This window comes from Ornithorhynchus anatinus, chromosome 1 (genome assembly GCF_004115215.2).
Source record: "Ornithorhynchus anatinus isolate Pmale09 chromosome 1, mOrnAna1.pri.v4, whole genome shotgun sequence".
NCBI lineage: Eukaryota > Metazoa > Chordata > Mammalia > Monotremata > Ornithorhynchidae > Ornithorhynchus > Ornithorhynchus anatinus.
Window position 1 is genome coordinate 81,074,361 of NC_041728.1, and position 21,712 is coordinate 81,096,072.

The following is a 21,712-nucleotide window of genomic DNA, read 5'->3' on the forward strand; positions in this document are numbered from 1 at the left end:
CTATACCTGTATTTATGGCTATGTATCAATATTTTTATCTTGGGAAAGTGAGTACAGCCAAGTATGTTTATCTGTATTTCAGTGTATTTAGGTGTAGATAAATGTAGATAGACCTTAATAGCTTACAGCTCTCTCTGACAGTGCCAGTCTTACGGCCTAAAGGGGAAATTTTTGGATATTCCCTTGTCAATCTACTAATCAACACATGGACGGGAGTCTAGATATCCTAGCTGTCACAGCCTAAACTACCTTCCACGCAGCTCCTGAGTAACTTCTCAGGGACACAGAATTTCCCCAGTGCTCCAGCCTGTACATCTGCACTCCATATCTCCTCTGCACTTCATACTTTCTTCTTCTTCATTCCACTCATCTCACAAGTCTTAAAAGATGCTGATGGGATGGAGTGCACTCCTGCACCTTTGATAGACACGGTGTCACTTGTTTCTTCAGTTGCATGAATCTGTGGCTCAGTGGAAAGAGCACGGGATTGGAAGTCAGAGCTCATGGGTTCGAATCCCAGCTCTGCCACTTGTTGGCTGTGTGTCTTTGGGCAAATCACTTAACTGCTCTGTGCCTCAGTTACCTCATCTGTAAAAAGGGGATAAAGACTATGAGCCTCACGTGGGACAATCTGATTACCCTTTATCTACCCCAGCACTTGGAACAGTGCTCTGCACATAGTAAGTGCTTAACAAATACCAATATCATTATTATTATGAATGAAAGGTGTGGAGAATGAGAAATAGGTCCTGACCTAGAAAAAGCCAAATATTCTAAAATTGACTACAAGGCTGAGATATTGCCACCATAAGGATGTTTCTCTACCCACAAATGGTAGATTTACAAATTTAAATACTTGGTTTCCCGGTAAATCTCTATTTGAAATTAGGTGACATTCCACTTACAAAAAGATGAAAACTCAATCATAAGCTAGTTTACTAATATGAAAGACATCTTATGGGATTGGGAAATATTCAGCTTTCCTTGCATTGTAGAGTTTAATTAAAGTACTGACATTTCTCAGAAGTTCAGGTAAGCAAAATAAAGATGAAAAATAATTACATAAAGTTTTATACTTGATATACCCAGAATGATTTCAGGAGAAATTTGCTCTAGGTCAAATTATTGTTTCTTCTCTCTATATGGAAACAGTAGGGGATTTAAATTAGAGTTTTGATTTGCCCAGGACAAACATAGAAAAGGGCCTTTTTCTCATTACTTAATGGGGGTTAACAGGGGTTAACAGTGCTCTGCACATAGTAAGCTCGCCACACAGTTATGCTTCCTCCTTTTTTCCCCAGCCCACCATTCCCAGGAGATTTTATTACCTGGGTTAGGTATATTTGCCTAGAGAAAAAGATGCATGTCTACTACCACCCTTAGGGAGCTCCTATTGTTAATAATGTTGGTATTTGTTAAGCGCTCACTATGTGCCGAACACTGTTCTAAGCGCTGGGGTAGACACAAGGGAATCAGGTTGTCCCACGTGGGGCTCACATTCTTCATCCCCATTTTACAGATGAGGTAACTGAGGCACCGAGAAGTTAAGTGACTTGCCCAAAGTCACACAGCTGACAAATGGCCGAGCCGGGATTTGAACCCATGACCTCTGACTCTAAAGCCCGTGCTCTTTCCACTGAGCCACGCTGCTTCTATTGTTAGCTCTGATGAGGGCGAAACAAGGTTACACAAAGCTAAACAAGGCTAAATAAGGTTATACAAGGTTAACATATATTCCGCCTTATAATAATATAGTCAGAGTAATGCAGTTTCTACCCCTTATTGGACTCATTCTCAGCATTCTAGCAGGTATAATATGCCCATTTTCTATGTGAGATTGAGAAGAGATTGAGTGTCTTTCTCAGGATCACATAGCACCCGACAGCAGAGCGGCAACTTGAATCTTGATGTCCACACTTTCAGTCCCATGTTTTTTCCATTAGACCACACTGAAGAATGGTGGAAAGGGAGGGAGATTACTTGGCTTCTGGCAGCATAATTGTGATCTATCTCTGAAAGGACCCAACAAACCCCATGTAGGGCCACCTAAAGAGGTGGGAACTTCAGGGTTCCCAAATAGTTGAAGGATTCCTTGGCAACATAGTGAGTCCACATTTGCATAAGAGGTGTTGGGTTGGCTTATGATGTTGTCTGGGGGCCCTGTAAATTCTACCAATCAGGAGGCAAAATGGTTGAACTATGATCCAATATGTGCAGTCTTTCCCTCCCAGCCATATGACACAATCTGATAACAACTTCAGCTCATCATGTGCAGCTTCACATTCGTTCACTCATTCAATTCAATTGTATTTATTGAGTGCTTACTGTGTGTAAAACACTGTACTAAGCACTTGGGAGAATACAGTATAACAACAAACAGATACATTCCTACCCACAAGGAGTCTAGAGGGTGAGACACACATTAATATAAATAAATAGAAAGATAAAAAATGACAGATGTATACATATGTGCTGTGGAGTATATATGAACAGGTTCTGTGTGCAAAGCATTGGACTAAATGACAAGAGGTTATACACAGGTGGGAATTAGACTAGATCCCTGTTTCTAATGGGCCTTATAATCTATTTAATAAGAATAATAATAATAATAGTGGTATTTGTTAATTGTTTTACTAAGTGCCAAGCACTATTCTAAGAGCTGGGGTAGGTATAAGGTAATCAGGTTGGATATAGTTCTTGTCATGCATGGGGCTCACCGTCTTGAGTCCCATTTTGTGGATGAGGTAACTGAGGCACAGAGAAGGTGACTTGCCCAAGGTCACCCAGTAGGCACGTGGCAAAGCTGGGATTAGAACCCATGACCTCTGACTCTGATCTGGGGGGCAGGGGAAGCGCCTCTGCCTTGAACCACACTGCTGGACCTGGGAGAGGGGTTTTTGGCCCATATTTTTTAAATGAAAAGAAAACAAACAAGAAGCTTTTAGTTTCTCTTCTCCACCTACTCTGTAGGGAGAGGACCTTGGTTCACGAATCTTCTTGAACTGTCCACTCCCTACTGCAAAAATCCAGACCAGCTCCTGGCCTTAGGTGATTTATAGTTTGTGAATTATTTTATTTTTATAAGAAAAGCAAGCATGAGGCTTTTTGTTTTCTTTGCTCCACCTGACCTGTGGGGAGACAATGGTCAGGCAACACCAATCCTGCCAAGTTCTTCCATTTCCAACTGGGTGGGGTAATGGCCGCATTTCTTCCTGGTCTGGTGTTGTCACCCTTGCTTTGGACTGCTGCAGATGCTTTCCCCTTCAGTTTATACCGGTTTCCTACTCTGAGGAAAGTGAAAATGATTCACTCCCCTCCTGCATGTTTGTGACTCCATTCACCCATACAGCCTAGCATCAACTGCTTTCCACAAGCTCCAGATCTCTCCCCTCCCACCATCAGTTAATCAATCAATCACATTAATTGAGCATTTACTCTGTGCAAAGCACAGTACTAAGAGCTTGGAAGAGTACAATATCAAAGAGTTGAATGGTGCATTCCCTGCCCACAAGAAATTTACAGTCTAGAGAGGGACACAGACTATAATATAATTGGATAAATAAAAAATCTGTAAATCAGTGCAGTGAGTTTGAGGTGGGGGGGTGAATAAAGGGTACAAATCCAAGTTCAAGAGTTACACAAAAGGGAGAGGGAGAATAGGAAATGAGGGCTAAGTCAGGAAAAACCTCTTTTAATAAGGATTTGAAGGTAGGGAGGGTGATTGTCTTTTGGATATGAAGAGGGAGGGAGTTCGAGGCAGAATATGGGTGAATGGTTGGTCATGAAATAGACCAGATCCAAGTACAGTGCGTAGGTTGGAATTAGAGGAGTGAATTATGTGGGTTGCCTTGTAATAGGAAATAAAAGACATAAGATAGGAGGGGACAAGGTGAGTGATTGTTTTCCATGCTAATGATGGGGGAGATGGCTCTCAGGCAGCACGAACCCTTCTGAGAAGCTACGAGAACTCCATCTGCATCAGCCTAGACTGGGGTCTCCCTTGCCCTGACAGTCAGCTCCAGGTTCACCAACACATGGTTCAGTATGGGAGCAAACCCCAAGTTCCCCTGTGTTCAGCCTGGGTTCCTTCCTCTCCAGCTTCATGGAAATTCCTGCCTAAACCTTCCCTCCCCCTGCAGGATGTGTGACCTAGTAGTTCAAACTCTGAGAAGGTCAAGGTATTAAAAAATGTGGGTATATCACATCATCTTGAAGGATTTCACCTGCATAATGTTTTGTAGAGCAAAGCACAACACCCTGTCATGGAACTACCCAGCCACTTTGATCAAAGAACAAGAGGGAAAGGTGAAGTGGGTGACTTTTGTGAATCTTAGAGGGGAAATATATGCTCAGCATTTAGACAAAATTATTTTGTGGTCCTTTTATGAAAAACCTTTTTTTATATAATTCATTTATTCATTCAATTCATTCAATAGTATTTATTGAGCGCTTACTATGTGCAGAGCACTGTACTAAGCGCTTGGGATGAACAAGTCGGCAACAGATAGAGACAGTCCCTGCCGTTTGACGGGCTTACAGTCTAATCGGGGGAGATGGACAGACAAACAAGAACAATGGCAATAAATAGAGTCGAGGGGAAGAACATCTCGTAAAAACAATGGCAACTAAATAGAATCAAGGCGATGTACAATTCATTAAAAAAATAAATAGGGTAATGAAAATATATACAGTTGAACGGACGAGTACAGTGCTGTGGGGATGGGGAGGGAGAGGAGGAGGAGCAGAGGGAAAAGGGGAAAAAGAGGGTTTAGCTGCAGAGAGGTAAAGTGGGGGTGGCAGAGGGAGTGGAGGGAGAAGAGGAGCTCAGTCTGGGAAGGCCTCTTGGAGGAGGTGAGTTTTAAGTAGGGTTTTGAAGAGGGAAAGAGAATCAGTTTGGCGGAGGTGAGGAGGGAGGCGTTCCAGGACTGCGGGAGGACGTGACCCAGGGGTCGACGGCGGGATAGGCGAGACCGAGGGACGGTGAGGAGGTGGTCAGCAGAGGAGCAGAGCGTGCGGGGTGGGTGGTAGAAAGAGAGAAGGGAGGAGAGGTAGGAAGGGGCAAGGTGATGGAGAGCCTTGAAGCCTAGAGTGAGGAGTTTTGTATTTAGCAATCCACTTGAAAATAGCATTTGATTCATTAACATTTTAATTGGTTAACCAATCATAGAGAATATCAGCATTGGATTTAATGCCTTAAAAGTTTATGAGACTTTAAAAATAGCATCATTTTTCACCCCCCCTTATCTTAACATGTTAAGTCTAAATTGTCAGTATACATTAAAGTGTTTTCGAGTACAATTTTTTTTCTATTATTTCTAAGAATGATGTGAGCAGATTGCATTCTTTTAACATTTTTTGCCATAAACTATCTGAGCATTTCTTCATCTAAATTCCTTTTCTTACTTTCCCTACAGCCTGATGGTTTTTTTGGTCCAAGTTGTCAATTAAATAAATCTTGATGCATTTTTAAGAGTTCAGTTCTCTAGCTTGAGGCATTCTTATTGTGGGAAATTGATCTTCAATTACTGTTTTATCAGTTCTTTAATATTGCTTTGAGGAATGTTAAGTATAGCCAGTGCTGCTATTACACTCTTTTTCAGCACTCTTTTGTGATAGCGCTACTGGATATTAATTCCAAAATTACTTACAGAGCTCCTTTTAGAATGACAGTCAAAGTTATTTTAAATATTTTCCTTCAACAACCTTGGAAATGTTTTGAATGATTGTATGGTGTTTTAATTTCATTTTGTTTAGTATATATAATGGCAGAGACATTAGCAAGCAAGGAATAACATAGGAAAGGGAACACTTTGAAAGTATACACTATTTTCACCCCTCAAATCAAGGTCAAAATCTTTCATTATTTGTATAAACTTGGCTTTTATCACTGACTTAATAAATTCACATTATTTTAGTGCTATTTCATTTATCACTCCATTTTCATGGATCCAATAAAGACCAATAAATAAGGTACAAAATTGGAATCACTAGGATCACTATCTTGATGGTGAAATTGATATGCCTTTTGATAATCCACATTAAATAGTTCTGTACTGTATTTACATATCTACATCCCAAAGTGAATTTCAAAATATTTTAATATTTGTACATAGTTTTCTGTTTTATGGTATTTGTTAAGCACTTACTGGGGCCAGGCACTGTACTAAGCACCAAGGTAGATACAAGCAAATAGAGATGGACAACATCCCTGTTTCACATAGGGTTTACAGTCTTAATCCCCATTTTACAGATGAAGTAATGGAAACACAGACAAGTGAGGTCACACTTGTCACACAGGTCACACAGAAGATCTGGAATTTTAACCAAGATCCTTCTGACTGTCAGGACCGTATTCTCTCCACTAGGCCATGCTGCTTCTTTTCTCCTTTTATTACTGATTTAATGTATTTATATTATTTTAACACTTCATTTCATGGATCCACTGGAGTGTTAAATAAGGTATAAAAGTATTGGAATCAATATGATCACAAACTTCTGGGCACATCAGTGTGGCTTAGTGGAAAGAGCACAGGTTTGCATCCCGGCTCTGCCACTTATCAGCTGTGTGACTTTGGGTAAGTCACTTCATTTCTCTGTGCTTCAGTTACCTCATTGTAAAATGGGGATTAAGAATGTGAGCCACACTTGGGACAACCTGATAACCTTGTATCTACCCCAGCGCTTTGAACAGTGCATGGGACATAGTAAATGCCTAAGAAGTGTCATCATCATCATCATCATCAATGCATCTTTGAGTATCCACATGAAATAGTTCTGTGTTTTATGGGTTACTCAAAAGGAGTTGGGCAGGATCCAAAACTTCTGTGACTTCTGTGAAGCCAAGGTTAGATAACATGTTGAGGAGAAGGTCCACAGTTCACAGGCAGCTGAGAGGTTGAGGAGGATTAGGATGGAGGAGGAGCCATTGGATTTGGCAAGAAAGAGGTCATTGGTGACCTTTAAGAGGGTGGTTTCAGTGGAGTGGAGGGTATGGAAGCCAGATTGGAGGGGGTCCAAGAGACAGTTGGAGGAGAGGAATTTAAAGCAGCTAGTGTAGATGACTCGCTCCACGAGTCTGGAAAGGAAGGGTAGGAGAGATTTGGGGCGATAACTGGAGGGGACTGTGGGGTCAATGGAGGGTTTTTTAGGATGGAGCAGACAGGGGCATGTTTGAAGGCAGAGGGGAGTGAGTGGTTGAAAATGAAAGTTAAGGAGAGGAGGAGGGAAGGAGAGAGTGTTTTTATAAATTGCAAGGGAAGAGAAATAGTTTTACCGGGCAGAAAAGAGGGCAGAGTTAATGCATGAAAGGACAAATTTGAATTGGATAAGGTTGGCCTGATGTTTATATTTCTGCCAGTAGCGTTCAGCAGCTCGAGCACATGAGCAAAAGAGGCAGACAGTGGAGGTGATCCAGGGCTGTGGGTTAGTGGTGGTAGAGCAGCGGGGAAGCAGCGTGGCTTAGTGCAGCGTGGCTTAGTGGAAAAGAGCCTGGGCTTCGGAGTCAGAGGTCATGAGTTCGACTCCCGGCTCTGCCACTTGTCAGCTGTGTGACTGTGGGCAAGTCACTTAACTTCTCTGTGCCTCAGTTCCCTCATCTGTAAAATGGGGATTAACTGTGAGCCTCACGTGGGACAACCTGATTACCCTGTATCTCCCCCAGTGCTTAGAACAGTGCTTAGCACATACTAAGCGCTTAACAAATACCAACATTATTAACATTATTAGAGCAACAAAGTGATAGGGGAGCAAGTAAGTTGAGTTGAGTAGAGAAGCTAGAGTTGAGAACATCTATTTGGTCATCAAGAGTGGGTGGAATGGGTATGGAGGCTACGTGGGGTATGATACGCTGAGAGAGATGGATAGGATCGAGGGAGTGGAGGTTTGTGTGGTGGAATATGGGGATTTACAGCGAGGAGGAGTGTGAGAGAGGAGGCTAGTGAGAAGGTGGTCAGAGAGACAGATTTCAGAGTTGGTGAGGGTGGACATTGTGCAGTGGTTTAGGATGATGAGATTGAGTGTGTGACCAAGTTGGTGGGTGGGGACTGGGTGGAGCAGGAAGTTGGTGGAGTTAAGGAGTGATAGAAGGCGGGCAGCAGAGGAGTCAATGGGTACATCTATGGGAATGTTGAAGTCTCCAAAAATCAAATTGGTCATGGAAAAAAGAGTGTTTGTGCACACATATATCTGTGTGTGTGTGTGTGTGTGTGTGTGTGTATGCCTATGCATGCAAATGTGTGTAAATAGGGCAAATTATTTGAATTCAGAGACGGTAGTGGAATTTATCGTATGTGGCTAAAAATCTCACATCAGTATCCACAGTTTTGGCCAAACTGGGCACTTTCACAGTCACCCCCACACAAAATAATATATGTTGGACACTAATTTGTTCTTTCAACCAGCACATCTACAACAATTCACTTTGAATTTTGGTGACAGAAGTAACATTTGGCCATAGATGGGTTTTCTGGGTTTTCCCAGGTTGATTTATCTATTTGTCATGGTCACACTAAAGTGCCCAAAGCTAGTTAACATTTTTTATTTCAATATTTCAGTTACATACATAATGACATACACATTCATCCATAATAAAATATTTATTAGGCTCATATGAGAAATGATAGGCATTTTCAAGAAGTATTCACTGTTTCTAAACAGTAATGTCCAATATATATTACTTTTGTTTTGATTGAATTTGATGATTTGGCTTGCATTGCTATTTCCAAATGATACTCACTGTCGAAGACAAACTTTGTATTGTTTTTTAATAGTAATAATGATAAGGATAGCAATATATTTCTAAAGGCACTAAAATGCATAGCTAATACTTTGTTTTTAAAATGTTCTTGAACTCATTTTCTTTATGAATTTGTAAGTGTAGAAAACATAGTTTCACCACAAAATTACTACATATTATGAAATTAAATGGAGATCTGAATTCAGACTAGATTTTTAATAAATACTTACATTTGGAAATAATCCTTTGCAGCCATCAGTAAGATTTTTTCCTCATTAAATATTTTATATCATGTAATAAACATTAGCACAAATAAGAAAATACACTTGAAAATATTTTCTCACAATTCATTTAAAATAATGCTTCGTGTTGTGCTCTAGGTATGTTATTTCTGAGTTTAGAGAATAAATAAGAATAAGAAATATAACAAATTTTATTTGAAAATATGTACAATTGAAAACAATAACAGATCAAACTAACAGATCAAAAATTAAAGCTGTAAATACATGTAGAACCCTTGCCATTAAAAGCATGAGCGTAGTCTTTTGTGAATAGATTAGTTTTTCTTAATTTTAACAGTATGTTAATCCAAGAACAATCTAAACTGAGACCTAAAAAGTGCCTTGTCATATCCTGATTCATAAGTAATCATCTTCTTTTCCCTTAGTTATTTTGTAATTAAATTTCTTCTAGAAAATAGCCCACATTCAGCTACCATTTTATCATTATTACCTAGGGAAATTACCATTTTGTTAGAATCACCTGCAGTACTATTTGGTACAAAACTTTAATTGTGATAGTCATGGAAAAAATGTTTACTCAGTTCTTTCATTTTTCATAATCAGTGGTAATTATTGGCTGTTTACTCTATGTAGAAGACTGAAGTGCTTTGTAAATACCACTTCACTGCTCTAAATTCCCATATGGTTGGAGGAAAAACCCATCAAGCTCTTTCAGATTAAGCATTCCATTTCTAAATTCTTCATTATTTTTGTCAATACTGACCCAATTACCATTTGTTAGTTTTTAATTTAAAATTCACTGAGACAGAAGAGGTAATGATAGAATTTCTAGTAAAAGGAACATATTTTATTACCTAATATTTCATCAGATAATTTACATTAAATCTTTTCCCTTTGACATATTAAAATACATAACTGAAAAACTGATATATGATATTTGAAATGTTATGTTCTTAAACTATAATTTAAACCCAAAATGAATTTTACAGATATATTCAATGGCTCTATGGCTGATCTAAACTGATGAAGTCATGACTTAGGTAACCAGCCATTAATCTATGGGAGTAATAAATAATCAACCATTGAAGTGTGGCTTGGGATCTCTTACCATGTAACTTCATGAAAACAGCAGTAGTATTGTCAACCCTCCACACAACCACCTCTGTCCCCTACCATCACCTTTACTTGTATCTGGCTATATATCTGCTATATATATATATCTGCTCCTATACATCCCTATCATTTTTTTCCCCTTCATTCCACTCTTCCCCACTTCAAGAGGGAAGTTGATCTGTGATGTTAACCCAGTCTTATTTTGTGTCAATACATGCATTTGGTATCAAAATTGATCCTTTGGGATGGGAAGACAATGTTGGGAAAGCAATAACATTAATTGGGCATTTCCTATGTCCATATAAAACCATAGCCACATGGTAAGTATAGAGTATACACAAAATCCTATTGGGATAAATGCATATTTTTTTAAAGATTTAAAAAGTATCAAAGCAAAATTTATCCCCTCTTAACTGGATGTTTAACATTCTTAATATTGAAACTGTAATTTACCTGCATCTGAAAATATTAAGATTATTCTTCATCTACACCTATTCCTTTAGAGAAGTAATTTTCTCGCATGACTTCAACGACCACCTCTATATGGATGAACCCCAAATCTACATCTCCAGCCCTGATCTCTTTCCCTCTCTGCAGTTTCACATTTCCTCCTGGCTTCAAGACATCTCGACTTGTATGCCCTTCCATCACTTCAAAGTTAACATGTCCAAAACAGAACTGCTTATCTTCCTACCCAAATACTGTCTTCCCTCTGATTTTCCCGTCTCTGTAGACAACACAACCATCCTTCCTGTCTCACAAGCCCATCACTATGGTGTTATCCTTGAATCCTCTTTCTAATTCAACCTACATATTTAATACATCATTAAATCCTGTTGGTTTGAACTTCATAACCACCAAAATCTCTTCTTTCTTCTCAATCCAAACTGTTACCACATTACTTCAAGTATTTAAACTATCCCACCTTGATTTCTGTAGCAGCCATCTTGCTGACCTTCCTGCCTCCTCCCTTTCCCAACTGCAGACCATACTCAGACTGCTGCCTGGATCATTTTTCTATAAAAATGTTCAGTCCTTGTTTCCCCACTCCTCAAGAACTGCCAGTGGTTGTCTATCCACCTCTACATCAAACACAAACTCCTTATCACTGACTTTAAAGCACTCATCACCTTGTCTCCTCCTACCTCACATCGTTACTCTTTACTGCAAACAATACCTTATAAGCTCCTCTGAGTCTAACCTATTCACTGTATCTCGAGAACTTGTTTATCTCACTGCTGACCTCTCACCTATATGTTGCTTCTGGTCTGAAACGTCCTCCCTCTTCATATATGACAGACATTTTACTCTCCCCAGCTTCAAAGCCTTACTATCCAAGGCACATCTCTTCCAAGAAGCTTCCTCTGACAAGGACCTCGTTTTCTTTTTTCCACTTCTTTCTGCGTCACCCTGTCGTACTCCCTTTACTCATCACCCCCACAGCCCAACAACACTTAAGTAAATATCATTTATTTATTTATTTATTTATTTATTTATTTATTTATTTATGTATTTATTTTAGTCTCTCTCCTCCTCTAGACTGTGACCTCATTGTGGGCAGAGACTGCCTCTGTTATATTGTTGTGTTGTAATCACCCAAGTACTTAGCACAGTGCTGTACACATAGTAAGTGATCCATAAATATGATTGATTGATTAATTTATCACCCCATAACACACTTATTCATCTTCATAAATTAGATAGGGTAAAGAGAATTCCAGTCTTCTTTATGCACCCTAGATGTGCAATGTATGAGATGTGTCCTCAATTGAATGTTGTGTCTTTTAAATCTGATGCACTCTACAAAGCAGTTAATATAGCTTTCCACCTCCAGTAAGTGCTCAATAAATGATCAATTTATTTATGGGGACAAAAAAGGTTATAAATGGAAAGGACATTCTCATGCTTAACTAGAACAATCTAAAACCTTTTTAAGAAATGAGAAGCGTGGTTTGCCAATTAAATTGGGCACATCTATATCTTTGATTCTCTTCTAGCAACTTATGCAACCCAGAGCACAGAATGCTGAATGTCCACTGTGATTTCTTCAGGACAAGTAGTAACTTGCCTGTCTGGAGACAAGGATCAAGGAGAAGGGAGATCTGAAGAGTTTTTAGGGGTGATCAGGCAGCAATTATCTGCAATTGTACTTAACTGATCAGGGTTTCCAATGAGTTTTACAGCTGCCAATGATAATGAAACTAATGAGTAGAAATTATTGTTACTGCACCCCACCAAATGAATATTCATTCTATAACATTCTACTGTGATGGAAAAACCCTGACAATTCATTCAAGTATATAATGTAAGTATCAGTGAACGAAATGCCAGAGCTTAGATTGTGTGATACTTGTGGCTGCTCCAAGTGTTAAAGGTGAAAACAGATTTATAGGGACAATGGCAGGGTAGGGCACGTCAATGTGATCAATACCTCACTCTTGCTCTCTCACCTCCGATCCTTTACCCTCTGCACTGTAACTTCCTTTCCTTTCATATAGGACAAACCACCACTCGCGCTAGCTTCAGAGCCTTATTAAAATCACATATCCTCCAAGAGGCCTTCCCCAAATAAGCCCTCATTTCTCTTCTCCCTTCTGCATCGTCTTGGCACTTTGATATGTACCCTTGAAGCACTTGATATTCACCCTATCCTCATACCCACATCAGTCATGTACATGCCCATAATTTATTTTAATGCTTGTCTTTCCTTCTAGATTGTATGCTTTGTTGGAAGGGTTTATGCCTGCCAACTCTGTTGCACTGTACTCTTCCAAGCACTTAGTACAGTGCTCTGCACACATTGAATACTCAGTGATTGATTGCTGCCTCCACCTCCTCTACCACTGCTAACTCTGCAAACTGAACGTACTGAGAACTTCTAGGACAATAAGCCCTGGGAACACTTGGAAAACACAACTCCTACTCTTCTTCTTTCGTCCCACTTTTTCTTATTTAACACTTGATGGCTGCTGAAGAATGTGGCTGTTACTTCAGTTTAGTTAGTCACTTCTGAATGGGCACAGTCCTAATGTATAACCAAGGTTCCATTACTGAACAGCATTTTTTAACACTGCATTTGTAATTTTTTCTGATATATTACCCTGAAAAATCAGAAAAGAGTACAGAGTCTCTGTTAAATGAACTGATTAGCAACCTATGGGTCACTACTTCGAATGTTAGACTTGTTACAATAATTTGTTCATTTTTAAAGTGCTGCTGACAATGAGCTAAAGTCTATTTCAAACAGATTAGTGAAGCAAATAAAGTTCATCAGTAACCTTAGCTATGTCTAGGAACATATTGCATGAGACAGTAATGTAATTTTTGAGAAATGTCTACACACAAGCTTTCATAAACCTTTATTCTGTCTTTAGAATTTGGAATGATGGGAGATCATACAATTAAAAGTCAGCGACCTCGATCTGTTCATGAGAAAAGGGTCCCTCAGGAACAAGCTGATGCTGCTAAATTTATGGCACAAACTGGTAATACATTAGTTACATTTTTTCTATTTATTGTTGTCAATTTAGTAAAGCCACTGCATGTCTTCATAATATTTTGCTGCGTATTTGTCAGTTTTTTAAGCTGATACTTTTTTTGAACCATTTTCCTTTTTGTCACCAGTTCAAGTCCATAAATAAAGTAGCTGAGAAGTAAGTGAAACATAAAAAACATGTCCTAAAATGATTTCACCTGAAATAGCTCTCTTCTGTAGTAAAATAAAATCTTCCTAGGAAAAATTAAGATTTGCCATTTGCCATACTATTTAATTTTACTGGGTAAATAATTGAGAAAGATCATAAAGCAAAACAAAAAGCTTGGATGAAATTTAGTTAATTCCTTTACCATATTTTCCAATATTAAAGACTCATTTAAGTGGTGAATAGTTATAAAAAATCTTTAATTTCAAATTTTCACTTCTGTTTTCTTATAAACATAATGAATTGGATTTTCATTTTAATACAAATCTAAAATTTGTAATACTTTAAACTGGTTTGAAATTTGGTTATCTAAACCAGTTACTTAATATCCCAAATCAGACTTTTTGTGCATTTGAAAGACATCTGAAATCCAGTGTTACTTTTTAAAAAGTGCAACTCTATCAGATATCTTCCCCTACTTTATTATTTTATTGTTTTGAGGTAAGCCAAACAATAATTTTTAAAGATGCTATCCTAATAAATAGTTGCCTTTCATGGCTCAGTGGAAAGAGCACGGGCTTGGGAGTCAGAGGTCATGGGTTTGAATCCTGGCTCTGCCACTTGTCAGCTGTGTGACTGTGGGCAAGTCACTTAACTTATCTGTGCCTCATTTACCTCATCTGTAAAATGGGGATTAAGACTGTAGCCTCACGTGGGATAACTTGATTACCCTGTATTTACCCCAGCACTTAGAACAGTGTTCTGCACACAGTAAGTGCTTAACAAATACCAACTTTATTATATTAAAAATATATTTAAATATACATACACCCCAAAGTCACCAATACATAAGCTTTCACATTGTAGTAAATGAGTTATATTTTATCCATTTAAATTGCATGTTATTTCCATATCTTCCATGCAAATTTACAGGTATATCCTGTAATAAAATGTAAATAACACTAAGAATTTTCTATTTCCATTAAGACTTTACATATAAATAAATGGATTGATCTAGGTTTGACTAATCCAGAATATTATACTTAACTTTTACTCATGTGACCATTAGCCCACTACTATGTAAATCCTTGGAAGAATGAATATTTCCTTAGGTTAATATTTATAAGGCCTCTGGTTTTTGTTCTAAAATTCAATAAAATGTAAGTTCAATGCTTGCAATATTGAAGGCTACTTATGCAATCAGATGAATGGATTTTACAGAGCTTCAGAAACATTTATTCTTTGGAACTATGATATAGGAGATAGAAGTTTAAAATAATGAAATATCCCATTTTCAAAACATTAGCAATATAAAGACCTTGTGATTTATGTATAATATTGAATCACAAACAGCATGATCCATATTTTAAACAAATAAAAGCCTCTAGTTTCCTTTTGAGTCAAAATTTCAAATCAATTTCATCACAATTTATCTTAGAGGAAAATTACTGAAGTACCTCCTTAAATACAACTAAGAACTTTAAAATATTTCCTCTACACTCTTCTGAATATTCAGAAAATATTATAGGTTTCCTATCCAAATTTTTTGAAACTTGTAGTTCGCAAGATTTACAATGACACATTTAAAACATTAAATTTTTCATTGATTTGTATGCTGAAAGCATTCATGACAGAATGCAGTGCTAGATAATGAAGATGATATCAATTTACTAATCAGGCAGTTAAATGAACTTCAAAAATCACCATGATTTGAAATTTTTAAACTATCAAATATTTTGGAAATCACATCAATAAAGATGTGTTAAAGAGAGCTATAGCAGAAAATAGGATTAAATCTATCAGGTCTCTTGGAAATAACTCAGTAACTATCTTTCATTTCCACTGTCCTAAAATCATCCCTTCTTTAGGTTTTATGGGCATTAGGCTGTAAAAATGCAGGTAAGTCTCACACACACACCAGTGAGCCATTACAAACAGTAAGTTGAATTTCCTAGCAATTCTTTGTACCAGTCTATAGCAATAAAATTGTGAACCATGGAGATAATTACCATCTTTTGCTAATGTTAATTGGAGATCATAGTTATGATTAATGAACTACTGAAAAAGATTAATAGTGCAACTCTAACATCAAAAATAGCACTATACCCTCTTAAAAGTATTGTATCCTTTCAGTCAGTTGAAAGGAGTTTCTTTGATATATGGAGGACTTGGGGCTTTCAAGAAAAGCCAATCCAACCATTAGTTATATTAATTTACCTAAAAGTCAATACATAGTTGAAGAATCTGAAAATATAAAGAGGAGAGAAAATATCCCTGAGATAATTCACTTTTTTGTGAATTACTAGCTGGATCTGTATTTTGTAGTTGATGTATGTTCATTTAAAGAGCGGTGGAAGAGCATCTTTTAAAATTCAGTTGTAACAATACAGTTCTATTAATTTCATAATTATTTTATAAAACTTAAGTTAGTATAAGATTAAACTCACAGCATATGTCATCATCATAGTCCTTAAAACTAGTCTCTAATTTCAATAAAACAAATAACAATTAAAGCAATAACCTGTATACAGGCCAAAGGGCTCTTTCTTCAATGAAAACAGTTTTTATTTTATTTATATTCACTTTTACTTCCACTATTGATAGAATTTAAAGCTTATTTTTATAACTATTCCCTTTCTGTTGTTTGGCCAGGATAAATAATTTAGCACTACTTTCAATACTCATTTTAAATACCACCTCCCCTGCTGATCATCATTGCTTGCTACTTGATTAGTTCTATATTACCTGTGAGTCCACATCATTTAATTAAAAATGAATCATTCAAGTATTATTTTACTACTTTCTATGTAATATCCTCAGTATACATATATCATTTTCTACTATTCTTCCCAAGAGCCTAGTTTAGTGAACTGCACTAAGTAGTTCAATATATAATATTACTAGAAAAAAAAGAAAAAAAAACTTTACAACAATCCAATGAGGAAAGATGAAATGTAAGAAACCCACTCAAGACCACATAATGAAATTCTAGGGTAGTGATTGAATTCAAGCTTTTGGGTTAAAATACTTGACAATATAGGCAGTATAGACTAAATGATATGTAGGTACAAGCCACTATTTTCGTTGGAAATCTAATCATTTAAATGGAGAAACAATGCTTCAAATTAAATGCCCACTGCAGTAACAATGCATTTGAGGACATACCCACAGATTAGATGTTATTAAATCCTCACTGACATCTTTCTTATTGGCTGCAAACCTATCAGAAAACTTTATGGGTAGTATCATTGAAATATTTGTAAAACTGAGTAAGGCAAATTTTTTAAAAATATTCCTTTGGTAAATTTTCTTCTTAGTGAGTTTGTGCCAATTACAATATTTTGTAAATCTTTCTTTCCCATTGCAATTCCTTTTGTGCCTATGTGGACTCAACCCAAACATTTTGGCCCTGCTCTAATGATTAGTTTTTGGCTGATGAAACCAATTTTTGGCAGCCATACAGCACGAGTAAAAAAGCAGGCCAAATTTTGCAACAAAATTTATTCTGTGCCACATTCTATTCTATAAGAAATAAAGTGTTCATTTCATTTTTTTCTCTATTAACTTTTTTCTAAAGTCCACAAACTCCCACTACCTTATCCGTCATTTAACAATCAAAGCAAGGCATGTATTCCTGTTTGAATAAGAGCTTCAATTCCAGTAACTGGTAATTTTTCATTTCTATATTTTCATATTAGTGAATTCTTACCATATTTTTAGAATAGACTTGAATTCTTGTGATGAGAACAAATTGAGGATATGCCCTGGCATTGTTTCATAAAACCTCTCATCTGAATCACTTTTCCCAAGTCAAGAATCAGAATCCTGTAATGAAAAAAGTTCAGTGAAGAAATGGGATTAGCAGATAATCTGGAAAGAGCCATTAGAAGCACTGGTCAATACTTTTTTCACAGCCTATCCCATATTGACCCTTTCAGATCAGCAAACTCAACAACAGTCCCATTTGGCTTAATGCATCTTCAATGATTTCCCACCATTCTTACTGAAGATATTCTTTATCACTCAGGTATAGAGGCCACATTATTCAATTTATCACCAATGATTAACCACATTTAAAACCAAAATCTGGGCAAAAATAAGTATTTCCTCTTGGCTACTCCTTGGCCATTCAACCAAAGGCCATCATTTGAACACTGTGAAGCTACTGAGCTTATGTAGTTGGACTAACTAATTGTCATCCTTTGATCTCAATCTAACAGACCTGGATTTGACCCAAATGGTAAATTCTATGTAGTAGAATTGGAGTAGCAAATGAGTAATCATTTTAGGAAATGTCATATCTTGTGACCTAAAGAAGTCACAGTTTTAGCTGAAAGAATTATTACTGGTAGATATATTGCATAGTTATGTGTAATTGTGTGTATAAAAGCTAGATTTGAAACTACAATGTGATGGACTAGAGACATTATTGATAGTGTCTCTGGACTTTTTTTTCAGAATGGCATGTTGGTTGGCAGTAAATATCCCATACCCTCCTTAGAAGCCTGAATGCTAGCTAATGGAAGCAATATGTTGAAGGGAGGTTTCTTAGCACTGAGTAATATTTAAAATGCAGGTGTGGATTTTAGGACAAATGAAATACTGGCAAAGGGTTTGCATCTGTTACTACATAATAAATACTTATATTCTAGAGACGATTGTGTAGTAACTTCACTGCATCTTAATTAGAGATGATGAAAAATCATCTGATGCTAGTCCATCTAGAAATGGAATATATCTAGGTGCCATTATGCCCTAAAACAGTAGGGAAAGCTGACCATGAAAGAGTAACTTGCTACTTCTGGCTTACAAAGAAGAGAATATGGGATAGATTAAAATAATTTTGACTTTTTAATCCACTGGCCTTTAAATTAGTTCAAAGTTTTAAAATAGACATGAAGTAAGTGATAAAAGTATTTTCCATTCCATTGAAACACCGTTGTCGAAGTTTCCTTTTTTAAATATTTGCAGGAAAGTGGTGGTTTCTAAAGGATAGTATTTCTAACAAACTAGGAAATGAGATGTTAAAATTGATCCATTCTGTGCATCTAGTGTTTGTCTTTAAATTCTGTTGTGGTCACTCAATATTTCTCATGGAACTTTGAAGAATATATTTTCATTTACTTGCCTTTATAGTTGCATGCTCTAATGTTTGTCAACAATAACAGCTCTGTATTGATACTCAAGGCAGTATTCATGTTTATTTGTTGTCTTTATATACAGGTGAATCTGGTGTTGAAGAATGGTCCCAGTGGAGTTCATGTTCAGTTACCTGTGGTCAAGGGTCGCAGGTGCGAACCAGAACTTGTGTATCACCTTACGGGACACACTGCAGCGGCCCATTAAGAGAATCAAGGGTTTGCAATAACACTGCCCTCTGTCCAGGTAGTGTTAGCAGCAAATAAATTAAATTTTGGTTGTTATTTAATTGTGTCTACTGATATACATTTGAAGCAAGTTATATTATTTTCTTTGGATTGGGTATACATAGCTATATCTATAGATTAATTCACATATATTATAAATATATTGTATATATGATACTCATATATTGAGTGTAATTCTTATTGAGTGATTAAATTTTATTACAATTTATTTATTATTACAAATTTCAAAGCAGGAAATATGCAGGCATGCTTTCATAAGTCAATTTGAGATGTTCATAAAGAAGGAAACATTCAAAATAGGCCTTTAAATCCAATGTTTCCCTAACATTTTAGGTGAGAAAAGAATGTTACAAGCAAATATTTAGAAAAGAAAACTTACCTTTAGTTTAAATATTGAGCTTGTGATATAAAATGCTTCTTTTCAAGATGGCAACTCAACTAATTTATATTAACAGAGTTAAATTAATTATTTATCTAACTCAACCTATAAGTTTTCCCAGGCTCCTTTAAATGGAACTTGGAAATAGCCTCTCCACCTCTTCCTTCTCCTTTTTAACTTCAGAGGTATTTCTTACATATATGAGAAGTGGAACATTATAAATAGATCAATTATGTAGGGGAGAAAATTTTCTCACTACCCCAGAATCCTGTTCTTTTCTGATGATATATTTTATTTTTAGTGAAATTTGTGGTTCCCAGTGCTCTCTGTAAAGCTTTAAATAAATTGGTCAAATATTAGTGACATCATTCACTTTGTACTCTTCTAATGTTTATAATTTAAAATTGCTTCCTCATTACAAAGGTAAATTCAACTTTAATCAATTTACTTTTTTCAACAGTTACAAATTACTATATTAATAGATATATTGAAATCAGTGCTTCAACCAAAGAATATTTCAGTGGTATAACTCAGACCAAATTCATGCTACATACCAAAATCCATTTAGTGATACAAAACATTTTTTTCCATTGATACAACTTATAAGTGGAAACTTGCCATAGTGATTTTTTCCCTAGCTGAGTGTGCTATTCAGTTTTTAAGTAGCATCAATATCTCAATTATTTTGTGAAATTCCATTATGCATCATCCTGCCTATATTGTGATGCATTTTCAAGAATAGACATTGTCTTTTACATCTTAAAAGGAGATAATCGAGACTAACTTTAATTACCATGGTAGAGTCTATATTGCCATGGAAAATTTAAAAAAATTTCCAGCTTTTCATTTGATAAAGATTGCAAGTAAGAGTCAAGAATGACAAGAATGAAAGGGTGTAAGGGTACTTGATTTGGAAGATTTATAAGCCATCAGAAAAATCTAAGGCTCTACACAATTTCAAACTGTAGAATCTAAGGCCACCCTAGGGTTTCCTCTAAGGTATAATTTTGTCCTATCTCCATAATTTCAAACCAATTCGCTCTAGAAAAACCCAATCATATCATGCGATTGTTAAATTCTTGGATTGCCCAGAACTCAGTATTCTAACAGTGAATTACAATCTGAAGCATCAGTTTAATGGAGGTCTTCTTTGGCTGATCAGGAAACAATAGACAACTGTTCTATATGGACAGTTTGGGGGTTTTTTTAATTCAAACTTTTTTTTAACCTAGATTACTGGATAATTTCATCTGAGTCAGTTTTGTCCTTCCTGTGTTTTCACTGTGAGAAAAACCAGATTTGAGTCTCATTTTTCAGGAAATGGATTATCTTAAATCCACCTAGGGGACACAAATCAAGGTAATTTTTGGGTTGGAGCATAAGCTCACTCAGTGTTCAGCATGAGGCAGCTATGTCACCTTTTCTAGGGGTTGTTCACTGGTAGTAATCTAGTGCCATATCCACAAAACACTGCCAGCGCCCTGGCCCCACTCCACTATGGCTTTTTCTGAATTGGATTGAAAGTACCAACTAGAAAGGAAGGATAATAGGTGCAAGCAGCAGCCACTCAGATCAAGAGAATAAGTAATGGGGACAGAGTAATATTGCTTTGCTCTGGAAGCTTTTGAGGATGTAGTCTAGGCTGTCTTGGGCAGAAAGGTCCAAGTAGATTGCTGTTTTTAGAATTTATTGCAAAATTCTCATAATCCTCCTATTTCCACAAGCAGAAGAAGTCATAAGGAAAAAAAATAATTCACTTCACTGTGCCAGAAACTGTCACAGTCTGGATTTACAGTAACGAATGATATGGCTCCGCTCTTTGTACATACACTTTAAACCACAAAAACCCTTTTACCTGGTGTACCTAAATAAATTGGTTCAAAGTATGTTTGGTACTTAAGTCTTATGTTGACCCAACTAAGTTCAATCACTAATTGTTACTGAAATCATGCAATAGAGCCAGTAAGTTAGAGTGATATAAAATTAAAACATCTGTTGAACAAAGTAAATTCACTATTGTCCCCAATAAAATATTTCCTGCAGGAAATGAAAATATGTATTATGTGTTTTATCACTGGACAGATAAACAGAACAATTATTAATACAAAAAGAAAGGTTGTATCCATTGCCCATGTCTTTTAATACATACATATTTTATTGCCCACTTTGCAGTCTTATGAAAATAGATTGCTTAAAAATAGGCAGATACAACAGAT

The 21,712-nt window shown here is 36.6% G+C and overlaps 1 protein-coding gene across 4 annotated transcripts in view; it reads left to right on the plus strand.

The window, feature by feature from the left end:
- ADGRB3 (adhesion G protein-coupled receptor B3) overlaps window positions 1-21,712 on the plus strand; it is a 688,563-nt gene that overhangs the window by 224,348 nt on the left and 442,503 nt on the right. For all 4 annotated transcript variants that reach the window (XM_029069998.2, XM_029069995.2, XM_039912307.1 and 1 more), the window contains exons 4-5: window positions 13,464-13,574; window positions 18,954-19,115. In XM_029069998.2, the coding sequence (XP_028925831.1) occupies window positions 13,464-13,574; window positions 18,954-19,115 (273 nt within the window). The remainder of the gene's footprint in view (window positions 1-13,463; window positions 13,575-18,953; window positions 19,116-21,712) is intronic.